We start from the raw sequence: 22,308 nt of genomic DNA on the forward strand, positions 1-22,308 counted from the left end.
GTCTTTATCGTTAAAACTCAAAGTTTTCAAATCCTTTTCATTAGTTTTCCTATTTATAAATTGATGTCCTAATTAAATTATAGGAATTTTAACGAAAAGTTTCCGATATTATTTATTTTAACGAAAAATCATATTTTTACACCAAAAAATCAATTCTAGTATTATTCATTTTACTTTTTATTTTGTATTTTTCATTAAAACTCAAAATTTTCAAACATTTTTCATTATTTTTCCTTTAAATTATTTCAAAACCCACTTTGTTCACGTGCTAATCCTTAGTTTTCAACCAGTTAATTAGTAAATAATTCATTCATAATAACCAGAATTTGTCCACTTTTCTAGTTGCAGACAAAGTTGTAGCTTTTTATTTTCATGGAAAATAAAAGCAAAACAGTATCTGGGAAAGCAAGAATAGAAGAACCTTGTTCGTTTTCCAGGATCAGGTTATCCTGATCCTTAAAAACTGAGTCTGTTAAACAGGTAATCGTGACCGTTAAAATTTGATTCAACGGTTACAATTATTATAACTTTAGAGGGCTCTCTGTTTGTAGCCGTTGAATCAAATTTCAACGGCCACGATTGTCTGCTCAGCATACTCAGTTTTTTAAGATCAAGAGATGATCCTGATCCCGTTTCCTGAAGGTTCTTATGCTCATAATTCAAAATTCTTTTTAATTTTATGTCTGCATACTTTCCGTTGCCCTATTTCCAGAAGAACTTGCATATAGTTTCGATAATAACATATAATAAGGGCTAAATAAAAAAAGAAAAATTTAAAGGTGGTAGATTGGACCAACTTGATTAAAAATTAAACCTTAAAAACATATATACAATATACTTTTATGAACATGCCATACCAACATGATAGGAACTACAGCAATGCATAAACAAAGTGATCTGCAGCTGATGGCTGACTGCTGCAGCAGATCTGATCAGACCCACGTTATTATACAGGTTAGAAGCTTTCCTTAATTTAACACTATTTCACATATATGAACCAATCTTAAAAAAGAAAATTCTAATCATCATTAGCCAGTTAGAGATGCTTTTCCATATTCATAGCATGACAGAAATTGGTGATCACCACTTGGTGTAGGAAGAAACATAATCTTACTCTCTTCTTCTAAATCCATTTTCCAAAGCGAGTCGGAACAGTATTCCCATGGCGTCGGAGAAGCCATTAGAGGACAAGAAGAAAGGTTGCCATCATAAACTGGTACAATACTGCTCACTTCTGGCAGATTGATGTCCTTCCATATATCATCGAGTGAGTACTCCCTTTGCTCCCTTTTCTCGTCTTCTTTCACTTCGTCTCCTCCTCCAGTTTTCTTTCCTCCTGATGAAGCCTTGGTTTTCCTTCCCCCGGTGTCATAAAAGCTTTCTCCTCCTTCAGTTATGGTGATGTTTGATGAGGAGGAACAATTGGAAGAAGATGATGAGGGAGACATGGCCCTCTTTTTCTCTTGTGCCTTCTTCCTCATATGAGTCCTCCAGTAGTTCTTGATCTCATTGTCTGTCCTCCCAGGTAATTTTCTAGCAATTCTGGACCATCTGCAAGAAAATTTTCCATATCAAGTAAAATAAAATTCTAAACAATTGAAATTTAGGGTTTCTGACAAATATTTCGGTTTTCTATGTTATCAAACTATAAATCAAAATGTTATATATTAAAAATGATTTTATGGGTCTGATTTATAGTCTAGCAACATAGCATATTAAAGTCTTACCATTCAAATGTTAGATAATACAAAACAAGTGACTTAAAACATGAATTAATAATTGACATGCTTTTTTAAGGTCAAACCTATTTCCCCATTTGGAATGAAGCTCAAGAACTAGGCGCTCTTCTTGAGGAGTCATCTTTCCTCTTTTGAGGTCAGGGTGCAAGTAGTTAACCCATCTTAACCTGCAACTCTTACCTGTTCTGTTCAAACCTACAAGTAACAAAACCACCATATATGTTGGTTAAATGGTAGCTCCTTGCAAAAGCTGACCATCTCCAGATTACCATACCTATTATTTGTCTCCCGCCACCTTCAAACCTGAAACTTTGGCTATGAAATCCCATCGCCTGTCTCCAAACAGGCCCACAAAGCACACCAACTGGAAGTCCTCTTGCTCAGTCCATGGCCCCCTTCTGATCTGTTCTTGATCTTGCACCATTTTCATCACTGATAATTTTCTCTTTTGATGAGCCTTTTACTTTCCTTTTTTCCTTATCTTTTCAATTCCCTTGGGCCTTGTTTGTCTCTCTGATTCCTGCTTTTGCTGCTGCTTTCTTCTTTTTAGTACAATGAAACTTTGCTGTCCGGTACTGGTATATATACTACCCATTCTCCATTTTGAAGTACTCTTTGATTATTGTATGTGACTATAATATTGCTGAGTTTGCATCTTCACCGTCCATGTGTTCCACGCATGGTTTTTGTGATAAGGCACTTTATCAATCTGATGTCAGCCACTATGAATGCAATAATCGAAGTAAGATATTGATCTGTTGGTGCAACTTTCATAAGATGGATTCATATCAGAGGCCTCTAACTACCTAATCATATGAGTGAAGATAGTACACAAGCACTTGATCATTAATCAAATTAATACCAATTTAATCCATGTTTTGAGATTATTTAGTCACTATAATCAATTAATTGTTGTGAGAGAAATGTTATCTTCTCAAACTGTGTAAATTTGAAGTATTCAGTGAAATTGATCTTGATTAAATATATGAATTAGATTCACAAATAATATAAGTATTTATTTGACGATGAGTCTAAAAAAAAGAATTACTCTATGTTACGAACTAGATAGGAATGTTTCCGTAAAGAAGATTAGCTTTGTCTTGGTATATGGTTAGATAAAAGGGAATAAATTGATAGAGATCACTAGTGAGCTTCTTCATCCAATTTGAGGAAATATTGATGTTAGTTAGTCACCCTTGACAATAATAGAGGCCATATGAGGTGTAGAAGCCAAGTGAAAAGATAAAGCAGATGGGGACAAAGCTTGAAAAGCAATGGAATAGGAAGAAATTGTACTTTAGGCTTTAGTGGTGCCCCCTACGTGTGCCCGACTTTAAGACTTTCATTTTTTCAATTCAACTGAGAAAATAAATGGAATGGTAGATTCATTTTCTTTGGTACATATTATATACTCTGAGGAATATGTATTTAAAATGCATCGGTAGATTCATTTTCTTCCTGCTTAAGTGGATTTCCCAACGCAATGTCGGTTGTGTGTTGCTTCCACCAGTATTAGATTAGGGTTTCGTGCATGGGGTATTTGTTAGCTTTGTTTGATCACTTTTAACAAGTGGATCGAGAGTTGAAAGATAAGGCCGGTCGCCTCTTAAACGCAGCACCAGCTCTTTGGTGCCGCTGATTAACTTTCCTGAGGCAAGGTTCTCAAAGAAAGGAAATTGGTGCTTTTTCTCTTGATTTTATGAGCGTATGCTTTTGCTTTAACTTATACAATAAGCAAAAGGGCTTTTAACATAATTCATTTATGTAGAAGGAAATTATAAACATTAATTCTGAAAAATTGTAAACATTCAAATACTTTAGACTCATAAATAAAGATAAGTTAATACGTAAAAATTGAGTTGTGATAGAATGAAGTTAGGGCCAGTTTGGTTACGCTATAGCCCATCCAACACTGAAAACAAAATTTTATTAGATGAGAAATTTTATTTGGACCTATTTATTCTCTTTTCACACTCAATTTATTATTTTTTTATTGTGAAATTCCAAATGTGTCCAATAATTCTCTTTCTACACTCAACGATAGCCAAATAATAATAATAATTCAGTAATAGGCAACTATGGCCACCCTATCTCTACAAACCTCAACCACCCACATTTCTACGTCTCTCCAACTCTCTATTGGCTCCTCCCCTACCACCCACAAAAATTTGGAAATTCGAAGAACCTTATCCTCTAACAACCCACCATCAAAAAGACCCAAGAGAAATTTATGTCAATATTTTTTTTCTTTGAAAAACATTATGATAATATTAAAAGTGTGATTCTACACATGTATCATACACTCAATGGTCTAACACAGTTAAATTTGATTGGTCAACAGTCTGGATAGAATTCGAACATGTTAGAGGGATTGCGTGGAATAGGGAGTTGTTATATGGCATGGGAAAAGTCGGGAGAGGGGTATGATGGCTAATATCTTTGTTGTTTTCATTGTAGGTGGCAGTGGGGGTTGAGAAGAATTAGAAATTGGGGGTGGTTAGGGTTTGGAGAGATGGGAGAAATTGGGGGTGGTTAGGGTCTAGAGAGATGGGGTGGCCGGAGTTTTCTAGTGCTGAAATGTTATTTTTTTATTATTTTGTTCTTTTTCATTTTAGAAAGAGAATTGTTGAGTATATTCAAAAATTTTCGAGGCTAAAATTAATAAAGTAGGTATTGAATGAAGATAAATGAGTCTGAATAAAATTTTCCTTAGTATAAATTAGTAACCACAAGGAGAAAAATGTAAGGTTTTGACTAAGTATATATGTCAAATTTCTGAAGCTTTCAATTTTCACTCTTTGTTGTGGAGTAGTAATTAGCTGACAATTTAGTCATCAATCGTAAGGTTTTGACTAGATATATGTGGACAACTATTATCAAAATGATGGGTAAAGAATAACAATAAGCATATAAATATAAAAGGTTAAAGTAAATATAATCTATGCTAAATTACATTTGTCATCTCAATTTTCACTTCTCCTTTCTATATTGGCAATTATTAAGATCTTTGGTTTGTCCATGAAGAAGAAATAGTTAATTTGTACATAACTACCTCCTACTACTTCTTCTCAACTTCAACCCCTCGAGCAATAACATGCATAGCATATGTCAAGCAACGGGTATTATCTAATTGAAGGCTCCTTGACATCCGTTTTGGAAAGTTTCTGTTATGTTCCTAATCACACTTATATTAAATGGAAATCCTAATGCATATATGAAGAAAAGAGCTTATAAGTATCTTCAATGGAGATGTCAAATTCATCAAAATTTATATTTGATGGCTTATGTGACAATTTGACATTATGAAAACCTTCCCACTACACCCAATACGTTAATACTTTATTTTATTTTATTATTTTTGTAATATTTATGACTTGGTTATTGAGACCAATAGTTGAGGTTAAAACCTAAATTTATAACGCATAAAATTTAGGGTGTGTATTCAATTGGGAATTTGAGAGATTTTAATGGATTTATAAATCCATAGATTTCTATGGAGTTTAACTAATTTGTAGAGATTCGATGTAAAATTTCAATTCAACTTCCCTTGAAATCTCTTGGGGAGAGGTGAGACTTGTGGATGCTTAAAATACACTACAAAATCTCTCCAATTCCCTCTAATTCCTCAACTTTTCCAAATTCTTTAAATTCAAATTCTAATTGAATACACCTAGAATGTTATAAACTTCTTTAAAATTCTTATTAAATACACCTAGATTTCTAAGAATTTTAATAAACTATCTTAAAATCCTAATTGAATACACATTGAATTTCAGAGAATCACTTAAAATCCTGATTAAATACCCCTAGATTCATTAAAAGAATTAAAATCCCTCAAAATCCCAATTGAATACACCCCCCTTAGACCATCTCCAATGGTTAGGCTAAAAACCAAATTTTTTAGCCCGAAATATTTAGCTTTTAGCTCAGAAACAGTTTTTTTGCTCCAACCGTTCAACCCTAAAATTTTAGCCCGGGACTATTAAAGAATGAACTTAGACTATTTTTTTTGTTAAATTAAATTTTTTTTTTAAAAAAAAATTAATATGTAGACCATTGTAAATTAATTTTATAAACATTTTAATCTAAAAAAATTTTAAATTCCAATAAATATTGGGTGGAGTCCACTCCGATTTCTGGGCTGAATTTTGGGGGGGAATTTGGCATTGGTTTAGCATTTGCCCAAAATTTCCCCTTGGGTTGGAGTGTGTTTGGGGGGAAATTTTGGGGGGTAATTTGGCTTTTAGCCCACCATTGGAGTTGGTCTTAGGTTTTAATCCAGAAATAATTTTTCTACTTTAATGGTTATGGGTTAAAATTTTAAAGAAAATTTAGGCTACATTTTTTCGGTAAACTTTTTCTTTAAAACAAAATTTATGTAGATTATCATAATTTATTTTTATGAATATTTTAACCTAAAAATATTTAGATTCCGATAAAAGTTGAAAATTCACTAAATCAACCCCATGAAACATGTATTTATAAAGTTTTGGGTAGCCGACATTCTCATCAGAGGCTCGCCTTCCTTCTAACCCTCACGTGCCTCGTGCGTTGGGTGCATCGCCTTGTTGCAGCCTCTACTTTTTTGGGTGCGTCCATGTGCATAAAGTGGGCTAGCCTTTTAACCCTAGCCTAAATTATAGGTTAAATTTGCCCAAATTTTAGGTTTTAACCCAAAGCTTATTTTAGGCCCAACCATTGGAGAATGATTGTGTTAGTTTAAAACCTAAATTTTGGTGGGCTAGCTTTTCAACCCTGCCCTAAATTCTGGATTAAATTTGCCCAAATTTTAGGGTTTAACCCAAAACTTATTTTAGGTTCAACCATTGGAGAAAGATTGGATTAGTTTAAAACCTAAATTTTAGGTTTTAATCCTAGAATTGGAGATGATCTGAAGAACGTAAACTCAAGGTTATATAGCCACAAAAGAAGCTATATTTATGATGGATCTCACGATTAGTCAATTTACAGAAAAGATTGGCGTCAGACTTGCTTTCTGCCATTTGTTACGCTGAACTCTCTTCCTTCAACCTATGTCAGCATTTGGCTAATCTTTTGGACCCACTTTTGCTGTAAAAAAATAGTTTTCTTTGTCCATTGTTGTCACATCCCAGGCTGGGCCCCCACCACATCTCAGGCTCAACTCTACCGTAACACGATATTGTCCATTTTGGACACCGACCACGCCCTCACGATTTTGTTTCTAGGAACTCACGCGAGAACTTCCCAGTGGGTCACCTATCATAGGATTGTTTTCGCGCGCTACTCGCTTAACTTCGGAGGAACCTGAAGCCAGTGAGTTTCCAAAAGGCCTCATGCTAGGTAAAGATAAGAATATACATATAAGGCTTACAAGATCCCCTAGGTGATGTGGGATGTTACAATCCACCCCCTTAGGGGCCCGACGTCCTCGTCGGCACACCAAGGCCAGGGTTAGGCTCTGATACCAAATTGCCACATCCTGGCCCGGGCCCCCACCACATCTCGAACCCAACTCCACCGTAACACGATATTCTCCGTTTTGGGCTCCGACCACGCCCTCACAGTTTTGTTTCTGGGAACTCACACGAGAACTTCCCAATGAGTCACCCATTATGGGATTGCTTTCGCACGCTACTCACTTAACTTCGGAGTTCCTACGGAACCCGAACCTAGTGAGCTCCCAAAATGCCTCATGTTAGGTAGAGATGAGAATCCCACATCGCCCAGGGGTAAGGATCATGTAAGCCTTATATGTATATTTCCATCTCTACCTAGCACAAGGCCTTTTGGGAGCTCACTGGGTTCGGGTTCCACCGGAACTCTGAAGTTAAGCGAGTAGCGCGAAAGAGCAATCCCAAGATGGGTGACCCACTAGGAAGTTCTCGTGTAAGTTCCGAGAAACAAAACCGTGAGGGCGTGATTGGGGCCCAAAGTGGATAATATCATGCTACGGTGGAGTTGAGCATATACATATAAGGCTTACATGATCCACTCCCCTGGGTGATGTGGGATGTTACAATTGTGGCATTTTGACATCTTGGTTGGAGATTCTCCAAGGATTTAGGTCATTCAATTCCTCCCATTTTCAATTAGTTTGGAAATATAGAACTTTCTTCATAATATCAAAGCAAGACGGGCCACATGCGATGAGTAATAGCCATAGGTATTCTGCATCACCTAGTTGAACTATCCACGTGTTAGATTTGAAATTTCTGCATTTGTAAAGGCATGTAAGAATGTAAAATAATTTCACATCATATAGTTGAGAAACATTGCAACTTTAATAAGTTGGGTCATTCCCACCGAATGAGGATCTCTCTGGATCCTCTTTGTGAGGATCCCGGAGATCCTTTAATCGTGTTTGTTCATTGTAAATCGTGCGGTCAGAGATTATTTTAAACTTTTTATTTAAAATTGAATACAAATAGTACCTGACGAAAACTGACTGCACGATTTACGATAAACAGACACGATTAAAGGATCCTTGGGATTCTCAAAAAGAGGATCATCATTCATTCCCACCACTGGCAAATAATTTTGAAATAGAACCTCAACTTCTTTAGATACAACACTAAGGGGTGGAGGAGTAAGCTAAGCCTCACGATGGGCTAACAATTATGTGTTTCAAATTTGCCTTTAGTGAGAATCGAACCTAAGACCTCTCATTTGCAAGTGAAGAAGAATACCACTAGACCGTAGTACTAAGAGGCAACACATAGTTAACAATTAAATTTAGAGAAAATTAGAATTAGATGCTTGATTTTAGATATTTATAGACTAAACATCTGTTATTTTCTAATTTTTTATTAAAGTGCTTTCACCTTTAATTTATATTCTACGTATATTCTTAACTTAAGTATTTTTTTTAATTTTAAATTCATTTCCATATAAAAAAATGCACTCAATAATATTATTTTATTTATTGTTATTTTTATGGATCTCATTCCTTCCTCAATTTAAGGATTCAATTATATGGGATAGAGATTAATTGAATGGATATATATATATATATATATATATTGTAATTTTTAACTCAACATTTTATACAGATTATAAAAATAAAAAATAAAAAAAAGAGTTCTTTTATAATTAAAATAAGGATAATACAACGTACCAATAAATTGGTACGTACCAAAATAACAATAACACAACGCACTAATAACTTGGTACATACCAAATAAAGAATTGCATAACGTACCAAAGTAATATTTTCTAACGTACCAAAATAATACTAATATGTACCCAAATTAAATTTATATAACGTACCAATATGTACCAAATGATTGGTAAGTTATATTTAATATATGTGCATGTTATATCTCATAATTGTATTTTAATAGGATATTTGATGTATTTTTAGAATTGAAAACAAAAAAAATTATTTGAGTTTAAAAATTTATTTTCAAACGACTTATGATAGGATAAGATGGGATGTTTGTAGTGGTTTTAGGATATTTGTGATATTAATATGTGAACTAATTGGTAAATTAAATATAATAAAAATAATTTTATAATTAAAAATTAAAAGAAAAATGTTTTTTTTTAGTACAATGATTTAGATGTTAAATTAGCCATCAACGGGGTTCGAACCCATGCCTTCATGCAAGAATTTAACACTTTTCCACCATTGTGGTAAAGGAAAATGTTTGATTCAAAAAATTCAAAATTGAGGCATCTATATCAAAACGCCCCTTAAATTTACGATTTCTCCCACTATACTCTTGTCTTACCACAAATCTCTTGTTAATCAGATAAGCTGATTTCTCTAGAATTGCTAGTAATTATTTAAAACATTTCTCTTTGTCAATCAAATAAGATGTTAATCATACTTATTATAATTATTAAAATATTTTAAAATTAAGAGTAGTAAAGTAAGTAAACATTATTATTATTATTATTATTTGTTATAATAGAGGGAATTGAACCCGTTCCCTAGCCTAGGATTAAATTACAACTTGAAACTTTTTTCTCTAACTTATTTCGTTCGTTCTCATCCTCACCGCTTAGCCTAACTCTAGGGATTACTCACTTTCTCATCCATGCATAGGCATCTCCAAAGGATGAGGAAACATTTTGATGCAAATGAGTACTCTGAGTGGCCTATGTGGCGCTTTGCCTTCAATATTTGCCTCATCAAAAACTTGTCACTATAAGGGATGAGTCAATTTGTTAGACAAATATCTAGAAAACATGATTTGATTGTGTTTGCATTTGTGTAATTATATTTTTTCATCTTTTAGTGTAAATATATCGTTATATAAGATAAATTTAAGTGTTCAATTTTTCTTATTTCAGCAAGGCAAAATAGATTTATCATTGGAGTATTTTGCATAGGCAATATTTATCTAGTTCATGAAGTGAGTTTTTACCGATGTGGCGCATCAAAATGCATTTGCCAAGCTAATTTCCTGGAAACTCTTTGACTCTTCTTCCTTCAGCACATACATATCGTGTATGGTGGACTCTAGTATAATGATCAAGATTTGAATTTAGGATCCAGCACTTTGCTAGAGATCAGAGCTCATGAGTGTTTGTGTTGAATATTTAATTCGTCATCTTCTTCCTTTTTTATCCCTTATGCTTTGTGCATTTGCTCGAAGAAGAAACTTCATACCAGGACCGCAGATGATTTTTACTTCTCCAACACACACAGCAAACCAGATTTCAGTATGAGAAATTTTGGCCACATGCATGACAAGTGTCTCAAAGAGAGATGAGTTAAGTGGGAAATGGCATCATGTCCTCGATTAGCATAATTAACAAAATTTATAATTTGTGGTGGTGGTGGATTGGTGATTTCAGGATAGAAGAAAATAGTACATAAATTCCTTATTTAAAGTGTAGTGGAGTGGAATAGGAACAAGTAACCAGCAAGATCAATACATCATGCCCCCTGTGGCCATCCCACTTAATTCTACCCTTCTCTTCACTTTCTGTCTCACCAATTAATGCAACGCTCTTAAATTTCTTTGAAAAAAAACCTATTTTAAAGTTTTTTTTTTTCTTTTTCCAAACTGTTTAATGATCGGAACTGTTTAAGTTCTAGATACTCTTTTAAGGTTATTTATGTTAAAAACAAGCTATAAATAATTGTTTACTCGTTTGATTGTCCGCATGGTCCACATTTTCATCTCAATTTTACCAAATGTAATTAGAAGACGGTTAACACCACTTTATTGATTAGGTTAGACTCTAAGTCAGATACAAGTGCTCTGATGTTTGGCCAACGAATTCAGACGTGATAAAATAATACATATAGTTGATATTACGTTCTATCTCTATTTTTTTAGATTATAATAGGAGAAATTAAGTTCACATTCTTCATTTTGCTACTACATTGATTAAAATCCTATTCATTTTCAATTTTTGATTAAGGACCTTGGGTATTAATAACATCATTAATTATTTGAATAATAAAATATTTTTATTTTTAAATATATTCCTTTAGTGTTAAAAATGTTACAATTAGTATATCTATATTTATGGCTAAATTTTTTATCATATATTTTTATTTTTAGTTTGTACCTATTTTTAATTTGCAAATCTTTTTTAATTTGTATCAATTTTCTTTTCTTTTTTAATTTGTACCCATATATTAGTTTCTTTTTGTGCCCATATTTTTTTAAAGTTTTATTTGTATTTGTACCCATGTGTTTACCGTCACGTGACATTATATATTTAGTCAATGATAGAAAAATTACATATGGTATATTTATGTTTTATGGCTAAACTTTGTATCATATATTTATATTTTTAGTTTGTACCCACTTTTAATTTGCAACATTTTTTTAAATTTGTAGTATTTTCTTTTTAGTTTTAATTTGTACCCATATATTAATTTCTTTTAGCGCCCATATTTTTTAAAAATTCATTTGTATTCATAATTTTATAATATTTTATTTGTACCCTAATTTATTTATAATGTACCCATTCTTCTTTATTAATGTACCACTTTGTTATATGTGAAATGTATCATTTTTTTTGCAAAATGTACCATTTTTTTTTAACACTATGGATAAATTCTTTTGCCATTTATTATTTCTTATTGTTACATAGTTTATATCCATTTATTCAATCAAAATGTTTGAATTTTTTTTATTGTAACCGCTTCTAATAGTATTATAATGAGGGACCTTAAGTTTATAGGATTATAAATCTCATAAAATATCAAACAATTCATGTCAAAACTATAAAAATAAAAATATTAATAGTAATATAATGAGGTGTACAAAGTCAAGGGACTTTGATCAAACTTTGAAAACCATTAAGGTTTTAGTCAAAGAATGTTAAGGATTAGGAACTGCATCAAAAGTATCCCAATGGTATGGATTAACCTAATTAGGACTGAAATTTGTCTTAATTTTGTTATTTGTATGCAGAAGTAGTGATGGGGAGGGAATGATATTCGTAATGGAACAAGGGTCCCATAGCTGAGGATGGTGGTAACTTTCCATATGATTGTGATTGCTACTTGTAGGAAGAAAATTATCATTTGGTAATGACAATTAGCCTCTTTATTACCCAAAATACGTATAAATATGAACCTATGAAATATTTAAGCTATATGTATATCTTTCTAAAGGGAAAATCCTTTTACTACCTTTCTTTTCTACTGGAGATCAGTCAAAGGGGGATGAGTTAGTGCAATCAAGGACTCAAGAGTAGAATGATTAAGAAAATACAAGATCAAACCATGTTGATCACTTCCACTTTGCTTGGTCCTGCTTTTTCTGTTATCGTCTTTTACTACATTACATATATATAACATATTTATATAATATATATATATATATATATATGTATGTATGTATTTTTACTTTTAAAAAAAGGTAGAATTATTGTGGACTACACTTCATATCGAACTTAAACGATCCAAACAATTTATTTTGTAAGTCTTTATTCATAGAAAGTTTTGCAAAAATTCAATTCAATTTTGTCTAAAACCAATTGCCCATTTAATTGGCACGATGAAATTTCAATATTCTTAACAACATAGTGTTCGTCAATTTCTTTAAAACTCAATTAGATACCTCAACTATCTCTAAAATGGGAAATATTTTGCAAAGATAATTTATAAGATGGAACTTGAAAAATATACGATTCAAATTGTTGAAGTTCGATGTGGTGTCAGCCTCACAACTAACCCCATTTTTTTGAAAAAAAATTGGAATCCATTTCTATAATCTGTATATATACAGGCCCTTTATTTGTTTACAATTAGAACTTGCAAATAAATAAATAAAATCCAAAAAGTCAAATCCATAATTGGAATCAAACCTGAATTAAAAGGAAAAAAAACCAAAAAATTCAAACCTGCAATTCATCAGAACCGAATATTCATTTACGATTAGAACTTCAAAAAAAAACCAAAATCATTCAACACATATTCTTCAATTTCCAAGCACCTGTATATTCTTTCTCCAAGATATCCTAATCAAGATGATCAAAACCTTGTTCCTGTACAATCCTTCATTATTTTTGAATTAGCGATTGGGAGCTTTGGCCTTTTCCATCCTACCGCTTCAGATAAGATGATAAGGGAAGTTTGATCTCAGCCGCATTGATTTCATTAAAAATGATTTGACGGCTCCGTGTGTAATCTCCATTTGTTGAAAAAAAATAGGGATGAGGATTCTTATTGGATTTTTTTGTGAGGATCTGGAGATCAATCAATCGTGTCCGTTTATCATATATCGTGCTTTCAGTTTTCGTGAAGTACTATTTATATTCAATTTTAAATATAAAAAAAATTAAAATAATTTCTAACCGCACGATGTACGATGAACGGACATGATTGATTAAACCTCTGGATCACCACAAAAAGGATCCGAAGAGGATCCTATTAAAAAAATAGGATCCCTCACTTTAAAGAGTGGACAATATGTATAGATATATATGAGTTAAGATCCGGGAATACGCGTCACTCAGTACTATGACCTGGTGGTATTCATCTTCACTTGAAAGTGAGAGGTCTTAAGTTCGAATATCGTGGATAACGATTTTGATACCAAATTAGGTTACCCATTGTATTGCTTAGCCGAACTCTCCCTCCCCTTGGTGTAAAAATATCGATGTATTAAAAAAAAAGATCCAGGGATATATGTTTTTGACACACATTTTACACTCATTTGTAAGGTTCAATTCGTAATATATTTCAACGATCTAAACCGTCTATATTTTAGTACATCAAATCATCCTTGCAAAAATTTGGACAAATTCAAAACCATTAAGATATTTATTTGTAGTGGGAAAAAAATAGGCAAAACTTTTGTACAAAGAAACACTAAATTTAACCCAATGGTCATATGATTTCAACTTTTAGGTGATTTTTGGTAGACATGATCTTTGAGATAAGACATAAAAAAGTTGGATCGTTGAAATAATTAAGTAGAATTTGAGTGGATCGGCTTTAGAGATGAGTTTTTTTTTTTTTTTTTGGGCTGCCAAACAAGGGCTTAGAACTCGGCGTTAGTGGGTTTCAGAAAAGCGTTATGTTAAAATATGTGTCAAAAATTTACCTTCGGATCCTAATTCTATATATATAATAAAAATGTCAAGTAGATTCTAAGGAATCATAAATAATTAAGTGGTTGCAGAATTTGGGTCCATTAGATTCTAGTAGTGGGATTGTGGAATCATCAGCATTTGTTGTCTCAATAGACCATAGGTTATATATAACCAATCTTTTTTATGATTGGCCATTTCTTTTGATTTAAAAATAGATAAAACCATTTCATGATGTAATGATTTTCAAGCTATATAGCTATAGAACAACGAATTGAATTGGGTATCTTTCTATATGTCTCTAAGAAGAAGCAAAGCCCTTCATTCATGGTATTTTATGTCTACCACTACCACTTCGTCATGAATAAGTTAGGCAAGAAAATGAGAAAAGTCTATTCCATAAAATGGAGACACCTTTAAGAATTTGATATCAGATAAGTTGATAAGCATCACTAATTTAGCTTGTCTTCTGCATAGTGGTATATATAGCTACATGCTCACAAGTGCAAAGCTGTCCAGGCGCACACTGCACCTCAAATATTATACATGTTTAATTTTTTAGGGGACGAGATATAAAAGTTTGTAAGTTGTGTGACATCATGGGTTATCTCCACAGTTGATACATACGTCTCGATAGAGCAACCAAGTCAACATCTTGGTATGATCAATCATCACTATATGACAATATGTATATACTTAAAGTTTATCATGATATTCACGATGTGGAAAAAGGAGTAAGGAGAAAGGAGGATCTAGAGTTTGCCAATAACCCTATTTGTTAATTAAAGAGAGAGTACTCCTTCCTTAATAGTGGTATTCACATTCCTAGGAGGCTTTTTCACTACACTTGGTTTTATAAGGTGGTTTTGCTCTAGTATCTATGAGAAATTTTGTTGTGTATGAAATAGGTTTCGGTATACTGAGTGTTATAATATAAATGGTTGGAATTTTCATTTTTCAAGTATCCAATCACTTATATTATGACACTAGATGTACTAGATCGTGTTCCAGACACACTGAAAAAATATATCAATATCTAAAGTTTGGAAGTTCCTTGGAAATCGTCGCCTAACATAAACTTTGAACAATGGGGTAAATTTTCATAAATACTATTCAAACTGAGAACGTGAATAAATAACATATAAGAAAATATACATGCGATGTTCTTGTATTTTCTTCACCTCTCATTGCTCTCAAATAATTTTCCTAACGATACAAAGCCAACAAGAAATTCTTCATTACCAACAACAGGAAGTGACCAGCCAAAAACCCTGTCTCAGAACAACAAATTGAAAAACAAGTGGAATTCGAATTATTTTGGGAAGATGAATATTGGTTTCTTTTATTTTTTTTATGGTGAGTTGTGATTAGTTTGAGAAATTAGCAGGAAACTGTGTAATTCCAACACTATATATTGGTAAAGCGAAGTGTGATGTCATATTTACTTACCATGCATGAATGGATATGATATGAGAGGAAAGAGAATTATTTCAATTCTTAACTTCTCTCAACATTAACTGAATATGAGAGGAAAAGGAAATATTCAAATTTCTGAGTTCCCATCTCTACTAATTAACAAAACTCATTGTCAACCAAAATCCTATGAATTTAATTGTTTAACTCTCTAATTAAAACAGAACATGAATAAGAAATATGGGGTAGAAATGTAATTTCACACAACCAAATTTTACTTTTTTTTTTTCAAAACCTCACTGACATGTAATCCTAACATATCTCTAATTTAAAAATTAAATTAAATTAAATTAAATAAATAAATAAAACTTCCCACTCTCACATTCTCTATGATCACTCTTTTCCTCTCTCCTTCTATTTCAAAAACAAAAATAAAAAATTTTCTCACATACTTTTGTGTGTGCCCATATCTACTAATTAATAAAACATTCATTGTCAACCAAAACCCTATAAATTTACCAGCTTAACTCTCTAATTAAAACAGAACATGAATAATAAATATAGGTAGAAATGTAATTTCACACAACCAAATTTTGCCTTTTTTTTTTCAAAGCCTCACCTACATGTAATCCTAACACATCTCTAATTTAAAAATAAAAATAAATAAAAATTAATTAATTAATTATTAAAAAATTAAAAATTAAATAAAACTTCCCACTCCCACATTCTCTATCACTCTTTTCCCCTCTCCTTCTATTTCAAAAACAAAAATAAAAAATTTTCTCACACATTTTGTGTGTGCCCATATGCTAGTATTTACTAGCACAAGGAATACAAAACGGATAACTATCCAATGAAATATTCAAATTTATGAGTTCCCATATTTACTAACACAAGCAATACAAAACGGATAACTATCCAATGAAATATTCAAATTTCTGAGTTCCCATATTTACTAACACAAGGAATACAAAACAGATAACTATCCAGTTTTTATAGTTTGTAATCGAATACCATCAAAATCAGAAACCGGAATTAGTACTAAAATAAGTAGTTGATCTATTTATCATTCTTTCCAATGGCGGAGTCATGATTTTTAAATAATGGGCTTGTTATATCAACAAAAAAAAGGTTTCGCATTATGCCATTTCGTTGAGTACTTAGTAAGCACCTGCCAATTCTTGCAACATATGCCAAATGCTTATGTCAACATATGTTCATAGCTACTATTATTTGTAAAGACTTGTCGAGAGTAGATGTAGGATATTGTGGAGTATTGTTGAAGACTGCCAAGGCTTGTCAAGTAAGGTATTTTATCGAACACATGGTGCGTACAATAGAGTCACACACAAGAAAAAAAAGAGAAGAGAGACACATATTATAGAAGAAAATAGAAGAAGGAGGTTGTAATTTCATTTGTCTTTGCTATTTAGAGGATCAATACAATATACAACAAATATACATGGAATTTTTGAAGTTGTTGGGATCAAAAGCAAGCAATGATCTCATGCCAACTCCGCCACTTATTCCTGCCCTATAAGTTATATGATTCTTTACTTCTCTATTTTTGATAGGTACACGTGCCTGTGATTAATTTAGTAAATATTTTAGATCATGTATTCTTAGCACCTACCATACCTCATGAAGCACTGCAGTTAACATTACATGGGTGCCAAATCTCCAGACACTATGGAGGACTCGCGTGCGGCAGCTAAATGATTGGTCTCTTTCCATTTTTTCTACGATTAGAATTTAAAATTTTAGAAGGTAAAGCATCTTTTAGTTTTAGATGAATCTGGCGTCACCGGCATTAGGTTGTTACAAAATAACAGAGCTGTTTCCACGAGAATATGAATACACACTCTCTCTCTCTGTCTCTTCTACTCGCCTGGCTCTCCCTCTGGATTCGACTCGCTTGCATACATCTATTGATATAGAACATCTGCAATGACCGTGCAAAACTGCTGGTGGAAGACCTTTGACTTCTCGGATACCGTTGCTTGGACCAGTGAAGCCCCATCCTGCATTAGAATTTTGTCTTTATATTTAATTTTAATCTTCGATACAACATAGAAAAGAGTCCAGCATGGTACTGTGTTTTGGATGAAAAAATTTAAGATTACTAAGAAATTTCAAAATGATGGAAATAGAAATAATGAAGTTTTATGTTTTAGAATTTATGAATTTTCATATTTGGTTAACATGACTAATGAAATTTGCATACAGAATTTAATGTGTACAAAGTCATTAATATATAAATAAGAGATAATAGTTAGAAAATGTTCTAGTATTGGTGGTGTCAGTGATGGCGGTGGGTGGTGGCGGGGACCACAATTGTATGTAGTGGTTGCAACAGCCGAGATGGTGGTGGTAGGTCGTAGGTGTGGCCACACATGGTTAAGTTTTTTTTGTGTTTTTTTAATTAACTCTCGCTTATAAAAATTTAGATGTTTATTTGCATAAATTTAAACTTAGGAATTAGAAGTCACAAATTTCAAGGTTTTTTTTTTTTCCATGCAAAAATTATAAATTTCTATATTTATGAATCTAAGCAAAGAATTTTATGCATATCAATTTAAAAATTTTGTCTTTGTCCAAAATTCCAGATTTACTTCTCTCATCCAAACATAGGTACGAGAACTCAATTCTCCAAATCCAACAACCCCCAATTAAAATTTTCTTTTTCAGAAATAATTTTCAGCTTTTATAAAAAAATAAAATAAATAAATCGAATCAAACACAAACCGAATCGAAACAAATTAAATCAAAGTCAAACCGAACCAAAACAAGTTGAATCAAAGTCAATCCGAACCGAAATAAAACGAAAAAAAAAAAAAGACAAATCGAATCAAACAATAATTTCAATCTGGTTTGCATTTTTGACAAAAAAAAACCGAATCGATTGAAATCGAACCCACCCCTTGCATACACTTCTCAAAGTTGGTGTGTGGCTGATGTGACAGTTGAGAGAGTTTCTCCAAACCCTTGATCCTGGGGAAAATGATATTTTAGATGGATTGGACTTCGAGTTCGACCCAACATATTTCGAGTTGGGCTTCAGTCCAACATACTTTATTCGACCTCAGCCTTTAATTGAGAATAAAAATGGAAAGCTTTGTATGGCCCAAACAGTTATTTTCTCCTTTCTTTAGTTAGGGCCCTAGGAGGCTCTTTTATAAGAAGCATTTCTACTCGGCTTGCAAGTATTTGAAAAAAAAAAAAATTTAGGATTAAATATCTGAAACTCCTCAACCTTTTAGCGTCATTTTAAATTAGTCTCAACCTTTTTAAACATTCAAAATAAGTACCAAACTTATTAAAAATATCATACTTGTTAAATCCTAGTTAATTTTTTTGTAAAATGTACATGTGGCAACAATGTCCAACTTATTTGCTTACTCAGACACTACAATAATAATAATAATAACTTCAAAAAAGACATGAAGATATAAAATAAATAAATAAATAAAGTAAACAAACTCACAAGTAAAATAAAAAACAAAAACGAAGATAAAAAAAATCTCCTAAGAAATGAGGTTAAGAATTCAGATATGATTTCAATGAGCTTGTTTCTGCTCATGTGATTTCCTTATTAGACAATTTTTGGCTAGTAAAGCTTCCAATTCTTCTTTGTAGGTGGTGAAGATGGTGGTGGCAGCATCATGATAGTTCATACCATGTCAGCAACCACCATGAACTTCTTCTCAATGTTGACGGCTTTAATTGTAGAGTGGAGTTTGTGGTTGTGCGCTGTATTTGGAGGTGATGGCCGAAAGGGGGCTGTGATAACCGTCATTTGGTGGAGGGCTGCTTCCATGACCTTTTGTTGATGTTAGAGACAAAGTGAGCCTAGTTAATTTAACATAAATATGATTGAGGCGTAATAGATGTGACATTTTTAATAGGTTAGATACTTGTTTGGAATGTTTGAAAAGATTGAGACTAATTTGGAATGACAATAAAAGGTGGGGGTATTTTAGGTACTTAATTCAAAATTTTAATAGTGGTTTAATTAGAAACATATATAAAGTTTTAAGTGCTTCTGAGACAATGTGCTTTTTTAGAAAGCATTTCTATAGCTTGGAAACACTTAAGTTTTCTTTTTACATGTACTCAGAAGTATCTTCAGTTGTCAGAAAACAATTTGAACAATTTCATAAGTAGTCCCAACCAAATTCTCATACTACCATGACACGAATATTGGAACCAAGAATTCCAATCATGAAGGATTGGGCCTAAGTATTATCTATCCAATAGAGACATTGAGACTAAGTGTATTATTTTTGTTTATTAATAAACTCATTTATATCGTCGAATTTTCTTTAAATTGTTATAAGTTAAGGTGTTAGTTTAGGGTTTTATTTAGCATTCAATTAAGTTTGAATCGACAGGTTTCTGTATCAGTAATCATAGTTATAGTTGCAGTCATTCAATCGAGCATGTCACGATTGATGAGTGATACGAATTTAGGAATATTTGTATGCGTGACTAAGCATCTTATGATTGCTGAATATGTCTAGAAAACTTTAGTCCAACTTGGTTTAGTGGAAATTAGGGTTATATATTAGTATTATGTATATGCACGCAAACACCTAATGAACCCTGCAGATATTCACAAATTGTTGAATACTTCAGATTCTCAATTAGCATCCCCCATTGATGAGCAGTGTTTGGCTTCTCTGCAACTTCCAATTTTTTTTCAGGCATGATAAGTCACCTACATTATCGTAGCGATGTGCAGCAGAAAACCGATGTGTGGAAGATAAGCAAACCCAAGATCACCCGGCAGTCTCAGCCTTTAATTGACGCACTTCCAGTCAATTTTTACGCTCTACAAAATGCTATTATCCGAAAGTGGTACTTTGGTAATCACTAAATTCTTTCTGGAATGCATGTCCCAGTAGATGAGCAGCCAGTCATTGTTGGAAAAGTACGTTGAATCAACCCTATCCATGCTGCCTGTTGTTGTCGAAATAGAGGAGGTTACTTGCGAATCCGCAGAAATACTGGCAATCCGACTGATGTGATTGAAATATTGGCAATCCGATTGATGTGATTGAAAGGGTTACGAGAGAATCCATGAAAATATATGAGGTCAAGCCTAGTCCTGCAACTAAATCATCCATTGATGGTTTGGAGAGAGTAAGACTTGATAGATCGGAAGCTTCGGGAGAGTGTGTTATTTGTTCGAAGCTGTTTGAGCCTGGTGTTGAAGTCATTCACTTGCTGGTGTTGAAGTCATTCACTTGCCATACTTTGTTATCACAGAGATTGCATTGTTCAGTGGTTGGAGACCAGTCACTTGTGTCCCTTGTGCTGCTACTCGATGCCTCATTGGATATTTTCCTTCTCTTTTTGTCCAGAAAATGGAAAATTCTCTCTACTCCCCATTTGAAGCATCGCAATGGAAAATCGATTATAGCAGCAAATATACTGCAGTATACTGATCTCGAACAGGTCTATTGCCGTTAACAAAATGGAAGCGGGATTTTGTTAGAAATCTTCTTCTTTCTTTTTCTGGTTTATTATCTATGTAAGTGTTTGTTTCTTGGTCGTAAAGTAATCAACTGGTGACAGAGATTCCAAATGATCTTTTAAGAAAGATTTGCAGGGAACTTGAGCGACCGTATAGCCTGTCCTGCGTAGTCTCCGAAGAAATGATTCATTCATTGTCGTCGATGTCAACACGTCTGAGATGGCCTAATGTTCAGGATTTGTTAAACATTAGTTACAGAAAGAGCTTGAAAGGGTAAAATCTTCTCGTGGTTGTGTAATAAGGGATTTTAAGAATCACAGTCGGAACTCCTGCAGTTTTCTTCCCATCCAAATGACACTGGTTAACTAAAATTTTCCAAAGCGACTGCATAAATATTTGCATTACGCTAAGCATATAATAGGTATGGATTGGTCAAGTGCTCGACAAAATGCCTCACCCCTGCTTAATTGACCCTATAGATACAATTAAAATGGCAAAAAAGATAAAGATGAACGTTAAGCAAACAATGAGTATGAGTTGGCCAAGTGCTCAACAATAGATATTATCGCTACAATGTCAAGGCACTTGTGCCCATTTTGTACACCACCATGGACAAGAGTGTTGCCCGATGGATTGAACTCGTTACTCGTACTGTACATGATACCACACGAGTCAAATGGTTGTGCACCTAGTTAGGTCCCCAATTGTTCCCATCATCGTTGTCGTACAGGACACCTATTAATTTCTTTACATGCGGCAAGAAGAGAACGTCCATTCCTGAAAGCCACAACGATATGCAAGTTCTCCTAATTGGAAAAGAAAAGCCTAGCAGCGAAAAGAATGATTCCACCTCAAACGCACAAGGAGGAGCGTATACGTTAGCTAGCGTTGCCACGCATGTTTCAAGATTTCAACATCTAAAATTCAATTTTGTTTTTTGATTTAAGCGACGTTCTACATTAAAATTCATATAAATTACGAAAAATAAAATTCAAACTTGAAAAGCAGAAGAAATACGTAATTGTAGTGAACTTAACTAATTCTTTAAAAGAAAAAAAAAACAAAATTAACTGATGATTTTTACACGACAATACATTCTTCAGAGATCGAAAAACTCAGAAAGATACTTCATCTAATTTTGTAATTGATGAAAGAGCTCTATGCAACATCTAATTCCTTCTATTTATTTATATT

The 22,308-nt window shown here is 33.0% G+C and overlaps 1 protein-coding gene across 1 annotated transcript; it reads right to left on the reverse strand.

Moving 5' to 3' along the window:
- Nucleotides 1–796: 796 nt before the first annotated feature.
- On the reverse strand, nt 797–2,271 carry LOC137743924 (transcription factor MYB59-like). The gene is made up of 3 exons (XM_068483853.1): nt 2,043–2,271; nt 1,805–1,934; nt 797–1,551 (listed from the first exon to the last, which is right to left on the reverse strand). The coding sequence occupies exons 1-3, from the start codon at nt 2,167–2,169 to the stop codon at nt 1,029–1,031; spliced, it is 780 nt and encodes a 259-aa protein (XP_068339954.1). The 5' UTR covers nt 2,170–2,271; the 3' UTR covers nt 797–1,028.
- Nucleotides 2,272–22,308: the final 20,037 nt, after the last annotated feature.

This window comes from Pyrus communis, chromosome 8 (assembly GCF_963583255.1).
Source record: "Pyrus communis chromosome 8, drPyrComm1.1, whole genome shotgun sequence".
In the NCBI taxonomy this organism is placed as follows: domain Eukaryota; kingdom Viridiplantae; phylum Streptophyta; class Magnoliopsida; order Rosales; family Rosaceae; genus Pyrus; species Pyrus communis.

Excerpts from the sequence above, each read along its gene's own strand:
- LOC137743924 (XM_068483853.1), bottom strand. The coding sequence starts at position 2,169 with ATGAAAATGGTGCAAGATCAAGAACAGATCAGAAGGGGGCCATGGACT. Across the intron at positions 1,935-2,042 it reads TTTCATAGCCAAAGTTTCAG|GTTTGAACAGAACAGGTAAG; the intron begins GTTTGAAGGTGG and ends TGTTACTTGTAG. Across the intron at positions 1,552-1,804 it reads CATTCCAAATGGGGAAATAG|ATGGTCCAGAATTGCTAGAA; the intron begins GTTTGACCTTAA and ends ATTTTCTTGCAG.